This window comes from Camelina sativa, chromosome 8 (assembly GCF_000633955.1).
Source record: "Camelina sativa cultivar DH55 chromosome 8, Cs, whole genome shotgun sequence".
In the NCBI taxonomy this organism is placed as follows: Eukaryota; Viridiplantae; Streptophyta; class Magnoliopsida; order Brassicales; family Brassicaceae; genus Camelina; species Camelina sativa.
In genome coordinates, this window is record NC_025692.1 from 5,249,780 (window position 1) to 5,258,411 (window position 8,632).

Sequence of the window (8,632 nt, forward strand, 5' to 3'; positions counted from 1 at the left end):
AATAATTTTTTTGATAATTTTATTTGATTCAATTTTACTATACTACAGTCTTATGTTTACATGGTCATTAAGAAAAAATCTTTAAATCAATGTTTAACCTCTATAAAACATGATCATAAACATAGATTCTCTCATATTAGGAAAATGTTTAAATTTCTATATTATTATTTATATTAATATAGCTAATCAATTTGTAATAATTTTTTATAGAATTGGTTAATTTTTTATTTATAAAAAAGTTTATATGTTTTAAATTTTGTATAATAAATAATCATACCAAAAAATTGTTGACGGGAGTGTTATTTTGAGAAATTGCTATAAATTTTTTTGAGATTCATTCATTAGTATAACTTTTTTGAGGTTATACATTAGTAAAACAATATTTTAGTTTAAGAAAATTTAAAAAATATAATCAAAACTATTATGCATACAACCACGCATTGCGTGGACTAATTATCTAGTACATAAACGAAAATAAAGTATAGAAGTAGGAGGCTTTTGGACTTTTTGGTGGTCTGCCACAAAGGAGACGTGTTTGATAGTGTGAATTAAAAAAAAATATCAAAGAGAGAAAGAAAGAAGTATTTCTTTAATTTGAGAAGATAAAAAAAAGGAACCACTTCTTTATAAAAATGGTGACCACACCACCACATGTATATATGTAAACTTCCAAGGCACGAGAGCATGCTTTGTAGAACACAAAAGGGAAGAAGAACAAACGATAAAGTGAGGAGAAAATAAAGGGTTTACTAATTAGCACTATAGCATTCATAGCTCATTATGATTGATATGGAATTCAGTACCATATATACTCATATCCTTTTGTGTCTCTCTCAAATCTCAATAATAGCATCACCACAAAAACAAATTTAAGAGATCAGGGTGTGTTTGGGATTTGCACTGAGCTTGGAACATAAGCACACAAATGGGCAACAACGCTCTTGGTTTCTAAATTCGCCAAGATCCACTTTTTTCAAGTATCCCTTACGCTCTTGGTTTTTACCTTTGTCTCCTCGTCAACGTAAAAACTCCCATCGAAATTATGAAATGATGGATGACCAATGAGTGGTATCGTATCAACAGCTAAGAAATTGTTCCACAACACTGCATTTGCATTGGGCTCAATTTTATTAGTAATCCATATCTTGACGGATCCAGGTACACGGTAATTCCAATATAGAACAGCATGCTGCTCTTCTCTAACACTAGAAAGAATCACAGTATCAAAGAAGAAAGCGTGGAGAGGCAGAAGTAGACGCGGTTCAAATCTCTCCGTTGTGAAATCAAAGGAGACTAGGAAATTGTTGGATAAACTTCAAGACTTAAGGCCCAAGTTACCTTACAAAGGAGTGTTAAGGACAAAGAAGGGCTTAGGACAATTCTACTAGGATTAGGAGTTATCTAGTTCTAATAGAAGTAGGAATATGAAAGCACTATATATATCTTTGATTGAGTTGTGATCAAAGGTAAGAAAAGAGTGCATACATTGTTTAGTTTTGAGAGGAGATTTTCTAAGCAATAATATAAGAGAGTTATTCTTATAATACAAAGTCTTTTCTATCTTATATTTGGTATCAGAGCTCTAGGTCTAGTCGATCAAGTTGTGATCGGATTACAGAGCTGTTTTTGGAGGTGACCATCGAACCACAACTATGGGAGATATAGTTGAATCATCACGTCCGAAGGAGTTAGAGAAAGGTATCTCTCTGCAGTGCCCTCTTCTGACTTCTACGAATTACACAGTGTGGTCCATGAGGATGAGGATCATGCTGCGTATTCAAAAAGTGTGGGAAACGATCGAACCAGGATCGGATGATCCAGAAAAGAATGACATCGCTACCGCCTTATTGTTTCAGTCGATTCCGGAAGCTCTTACCATGCAGGTTGGAAACTTGAGTACACCTAAAGCGATTTGGAACTCAATTCAGTCTAGGAATCTTGGAGCTGAACGTGTCAAGGAGGCACGTTTGCAAACACTCATGTCAGAGTTTGAGAAGCTACGAATGACAGAGGGTGATAAGGTTGACAGTTTTGCTGGGAAACTGTCTGAAATCGCAACCAAAGCAGGAGCACTTGGTGAAGTTATTGAAGAACCAAGACTCGTGAAGAAATTCTTGAACAGTCTACCTAGAAGTAAGTTCATTCATATGGTAGCCTCACTTGAACAAGTTCTCAACCTCAACACCACAAGTTTCGAAGATATAGTGGGAAGATTAAAAGCATTTGAAGAAAGAATTGCAGGAGAAGGACTTCCTGAAGAAAATCAAACAAAACTGATGTTTTCTAACTCAGATCAGTTTCAAACGAACTATAACAATGGAAACAACAGCTTTCGAGGCAGAGGACGTGGTAGAGGGAGAGGCTATGGAGGAAGAGGTTATCGAGGAAGAGGTAGAGGAAGAAATAATTCGAATTTTCACTACCAGTTCAACACACAGGAACGGTCTAATTCAGAACAGAACCAAGCACAAGACAAGAAGGAAAAGATCATTATTTGCTTTCGTTGTGACAAACCTGGTCACTACGCTTCACAGTGTCCGGAGAAGATTCAGAAAAATCAAGAAGCTAACAAAGTCGAGACTTTAGAAACAGAGACAGCGGATAAAACTCTGTTTTTGCATGAGATTGTCTACCTGAATGAAGAGAGGATTATTCCAAGAAACTACACCAAGGAGGATGGGATGTGGTATTTAGACAATGGAGCCAGTAATCATATGACAGGTCATAAGGATTACTTCTCTGAGCTTAATGAGAACATTGGAGGCAAGGTGAAGTTTGGAGATGGATCTTGTGTAGAAATAAAAGGAAAAGGCTCAATAATTTTTCAGAGTAAAGGTGAGGAACAGGTTCTAGTAAATGACATTTACTATATCCCTGACCTCAAGAGCAATATTCTGAGTCTAGGACAGGCTACAGAAGTCGGTTGTGATGTACGAATGAAACAAAACTGGTTGACAGTTCATGATCCAAGCGACAGATTGTTGGTGAGAGTCCTGAGATCAACTAATAGGCTGTACAAAATCAGTCTCAAGGTGGGAAGACCAGTCTGCCTACACTCTCGTATCGAGGATGATACCTGGAAGTGGCATGCTAGGCTCGGTCACGTTAACTTCAAAGCTCTGAAAGCAATGTCGTCACAGAAGATGGTTCATGGCCTGTCAGAGATTAGAGACGAGAGGAAGCTGTGCGAGTCGTGTCTTGTTGGGAAGCAAACGAGACAGTCCTTTCCAAAAGCCACAATGTATCGAGCTTCTAAACCATTGGAGCTTCTTCACGCTGATTTGTGCGGTCCGATATCACCTGCAACCTTAGCACATAACAGATATATTTTTGTTATTGTGGATGATTTTTCAAGATATATGTGGTCGATCTTGATAAAAGAGAAAAGTGAAGCGTTTGGAAGTTTTAAAGCGTTCAAGAGTAGTGTGGAGAAGGAACTTGGAAGAGAAATCATTACTCTTAGAACGGATAGAGGAGGTGAATTCACGTCATATGAATTCAATGCTTTCTGTGAATCAACCGGGATTAAGAGACATTTGACAGCACCATATACTCCGCAGCAGAATGGTGTAGTGGAGAGAAGAAATAGGACTCTAATGGAGATGACAAGGAGCATCCTCAAGGCCATGGAGGTTCCAAACTACCTGTGGGGAGAAGGAGTTCGTCACAGTACGTATGTTATCAATAGGATACCTATTAAGGCACTAAACAATATCACTCCGTATGAATGTTTGCGAGAGAGAAAACCAAACATTGATCACCTGAGAGTATTTGGGTGTATAGCTTATGCTAAAGCTGATGCTGCAGGTCTTAAGAAGTTGGATGATCGTTCACTGTCGTTAGTTCACCTTGGTATCGAACCTGGATCCAAGGCATACCGACTGTTTAATCCATCAACTAGAAGAATTGTAGTCAGCAGAGATGTTGTTTTTGATGAGAAAAATAAATGGAACTGGAACAGGGCAGAAAATAGAGATAGCAGAGAACCAGGGATGTTTCTTATGCAATGGGGAGAGATAAAAGATGCTGGAAAAGGACCAACATCATCAAATTCTGCAGAACAAGATCGATTTGATGAAAACAGAGCAGAATCAGAGGATGATATAACTCAAGAAGATAGAGTTGAAAACAGAATTGATAATGAGAATGTTGTTGCTCATGAGGACCAGCAACCATCTCTAAGAAGATCAGGACGTCAATCTAAACCTCCTAAGTATCTTGATGACTATGCGTTATTAGCATCAATTGAAAGCGAGATGTTACTGTTAATGATAAATGATGAGCCACGGTTCTATGAGGAAGCAAAATGAAAGCAAGTGTGGAGAGTGGCTTGTAAGGATGAGATTGATTCTATCAACAGAAACAAGACTTGGCTTCTGGTTGATAGACCACAAGGAGTAAAAGTAATTGGTCTCAAATGGGTTTTCAAGATTAAGAGGAATGCAGATGGAACCGTGAACAAATACAAGGCTAGGCTTGTTGCCAAAGGCTACGTACAAGAAAGTGGAGTTGATTACGAAGAAGCTTTTGCCCCTGTAGCCCGTATGGAGACAATAAGAATGTTGATTGGTATGGCTGCATCAGATGGGTGGGAAATCCATCATTTGGATGTAAAAACTGCATTCTTACATGGTGAATTAAAGGAGGACGTCTATGTAGAACAACCAGAAGGTTTTGAGATCAAGGGGGAAGAACATAGAGTTTATAAGCTGTCAAAAGCTCTATATGGCTTAAGACAAGCTCCTCGAGCTTGGAACACTAAGTTGGATCAAATCTTGAAGGAGATGAGCTTCAAGAGATGTTTAAAGGAGACTGCAGTGTATCGAAAGGAAAACAGAGGTGACCTACTAATTGTTGCTGTTTATGTGGACGACCTATTCATTACAGGCAACAACCTTAGAACAATTAAGGAGTTCAAGGAAGGGATGTCGTCAAAATTTGAGATGTCTGATCTCGGTAGACTCACCTACTACCTTGGTATTGAGGTGCATCAAGGAGTTGATGGTATCACCATTAAACAAGAAGGATATGCACAAAGGATTTTAAAGGAAGCAGGACTTCAAAACTGCAACTCAACAGTGATCCCAATGGAGTTTGGGCTACAGGTCTCTAAGTCGCATGATGAAACAGAGATAGATCCTACTCTGTTCAGAAGAAATGTTGGCTGTTTAAGATACCTCTTACACACTCGACCTGACTTATCTTTTGCAGTAAGTGTTGTAAGCAGGTATATGCAGAGCCCGAGGAAGTCTCATGGAGAGATCATCAAACAGATCTTGCGTTATCTCAGAGGAACGACGTCATACGGTCTCAAGTATAAGCATGGAGGCTTAAAGGAGATCATCGGTTTTAGTGACAGCAGTCACAATGTTGACTTAGATGATGGGAGGAGTACTACAGGACATTTATTTCTTTTTGGTGGTACTCCGATCACATGGTGTACAAGGAAGCAAGACACAGTTGCTATGTCTTCATGTGAAGCCGAGTTTATGGCCGTAACAGAAGGAGCTAAGCAAGCGATATGGCTTCAGGATCTGCTGAGTGAAGTCACAGGGAAGAAGGAAGCTCAAATCATGATGTATGTCGACAACAAGTCTGCAATAGCGTTAGCTAAGAACCCTGTTTTTCACGGAAGAAGCAAACACATACACAAGCGATACTTCTTTGTGAGAGAGTGCATTGAAAGAGAGCTTATTCGTGTGGAGCACATTCCAGGAGTGGAACAGAAGGCTGACATTCTTACCAAGGCATTGGCTAGAATGAAGTTTGAAGAAATGAGAAGCTTGATAGGTGTTCATGAAGTGAAGAAAGAGGAGTTGAAGTTTAAGGGGGAAAATGTTGGATAAACTTCAAGACTTAAGGCCCAAGTTACCTTACAAAGGAGTGTTAAGGACAAAGAAGGGCTTAGGACAATTCTACTAGGATTAGGAGTTATCTAGTTCTAATAGAAGTAGGAATATGAAAGCACTATATATATCTTTGATTGAGTTGTGATCAAAGGTAAGAAAAGAGTGCATACATTGTTTAGTTTTGAGAGGAGATTTTCTAAGCAATAATATAAGAGAGTTATTCTTATAATACAAAGTCTTTTCTATCTTATAGAAATTTGGTGATATTTCTCCTAGTCCTCGTCGGCGCTTCTCTTGAACATACCAGTAAGTGTTGCTCTTTACAGACGAGCGACTGTGTCTCGATCGCAACGGCATACACCAGTCCGGAGCAAAACCATCTGTGACCTTCCATGAATTACTCGAGTTTAAACTGTACATCTCAAACTCACAAATTTGGTTGCCACTCCCGTCGACCTCATTCACAAGTCTCAAGATTTTGTACTTCCTCTTCTCCTTCTCGTATCCGAAAGCGTACTTCTCACATTTGTGGTAAGAATTACTGGGTTCAATCCACCTTGTTTGTCCCAAATAAGGGTTCCAAACAACAAGCCTAGATGAGTCTTTGTCTTTGTTTTTGGTGATGCATAAGAATAAACCGCCGCAGGGAAAGATTCTAGATATGTCCACTCCATCTGCATGGAGATTACCTATACGTTCTATATATGGATAGATGAGATGGACGGTCATCAAGGAAAGTAGAAAACTTTGTAATCCAGCATCATCATCACCACCATCTCATCAATTCCATTCCTCTGCTTCTTCTTTATAAAGCTCTCTTTTTTAGTCAAAGTGTTCCAGTTTTTGCAGATCGATCGCAATTTTCCTAGAGATGTCACCGGAAGCCTAGAGAGCACCTCGTCCTCTATATCACTTGGAAGATCGGTCATCATATAATCTTCGAAACGACTCTGTAATTTTAAAATAAGACACACTTTTAGCTCTCTGTTTTCTACTCTTATATTATATGACGCACGGTGGTGACGCTAGGGTTTCCTAAAGAAAGAAAGGAAAAAAATCAAAAAGTCGTGTTCTGTGGGTGTCGAACCCGGGTTCTGAAGGGTCGTGTTTTTTTGTTGGGTCAACCACTCAGTAGCATGGTTCGGAACTCGGAAGGGTCATTCAACCGTGTGTCACCAACCTAATCACGACATGAAAACATCTAATGTAAAGTTAGATGTCTAATAAGTGCATGTTATAGTTAAGTATTGTTTTCATTCTTAGAACGGTTAAACAAATGCAAAGAGAAAGAAACTGCCACACACTTGTTTATAAATTTTTGTGTTCTCCACTTTTCTTGTGTAATAAAAGAAGACAGCGTGGTGGCCTCAAAATAATTGGAGTGACATATGTGATCCATCTAAAGAAGACGCCAAAGGTTGATTTTCACTTTTACAGAATTGGACATTATTGAGTTTTTATGTCAGGGATTAATTTGATTGTTGGGTTTTAAACGTTAGGCCAGAGTTACCAGTAGTGGACCCTGTCCTATAAACGTTGAGCCATAAGTCACTTTGGTGGATTTTTGCTAACAAAACATCTGAAATTTGCATGTGCACACATCAATCCTCATCATTCATTGTCACAAACACGATACACTGCGCTCTTGTTCTTTCGTTATCTTTGGCATTTACTCTTTTGTCTTCTCGCACCTTTCAAATCTTAAACTAACAAATCATCTTTAAGTATAAACCAAAGATTTGATCTTTCTCATCAAACACATACCTTAGTTACAGACAGATATACACAAAAAGAAGAAGACTTTTCGAAACTCAAAACATAATGAAAAGCATAAAAATGGATTCAATAATGATAAATTCTTTATTGTTCTCCCGGGTATGAAAATGTTCACATTTACACTGTCACAACTCAGATCTCAATCACAAAACCCAACCAAATTAAGGAAGGATAAATATAAACCACACAAAAGATGTTCATCAAGTTCGTCTCTCTACTCTGTTTTTGTGTAGCCTTAGAGGAAACAGAGGAGGCAATGGAGCAGAGGACTTAGAAGGAGTACAAACAGGAACATGAATCATTGGTCTTATCCTCATAGTCACAGATCTCGTCCTCTCTAACCCTTTCTTACCTCTCTTCCCTTCCTTCTCTCTCTCTTCCTTCTTCACCGCATCCCCAATCGAGCTCGAAGAAGACGATGTCGAGCTTGAAGATGAAGACGGCGATAGAGACGATACCCTCGTTGAAGAAACCGTTGTCGTCGTGGTGGTCCTCTGTTTCTTCAGCCGTAAAAGCTCTTTCCACAGCACAGTGCACTTTGGTGGACGTGGAGAAGGGTCGTCGTCAAGAAACCAGCTTCCTCTGTTGTTGTTGTTGTTGTTGTTCTCCTGCTCCTTGGTGTGATGAACAACCTCATCTCTCACTACTTTATGATCTTCTTCTTCTTCTTCGACTTCAACTTTTGTTTTCAAGTTGACGTTTTTAAGCTTCTCTGAATGCTTTACCTGCCAGAAAGGAAGTAACTTTCCTTCACAGAACAACTCGTCGGCGGTAAGCATCGTTTGGTTACTCGTTACGTTTTCAGACAGAAACTCAAAGTCTCCAGCTTTCACCAAGTTCGTCTTGTCTTTTTCTTCTTTGCCGACAATGAGGTTCACAGGGTTGATACAGATGTAATCTCCGTCGCTATCTGATGATGACAAATCCGCTGAGAAGGAGATACGTGGTCCTGACGACGGTGGTGACGCCGCCTCAGTCATGAAAACCATCTTAGCTTCCGCCATTGT

At 39.1% G+C, this 8,632-nt stretch overlaps 1 protein-coding gene across 1 annotated transcript; it reads right to left on the reverse strand.

The window, feature by feature from the left end:
- LOC104706255 lies at nt 7,672–8,632 on the reverse strand. Its single transcript, XM_010422432.2, has one exon. The coding sequence runs from the start codon at nt 8,627–8,629 to the stop codon at nt 7,826–7,828; it is 804 nt and encodes a 267-aa protein (XP_010420734.1). The 5' UTR covers nt 8,630–8,632; the 3' UTR covers nt 7,672–7,825.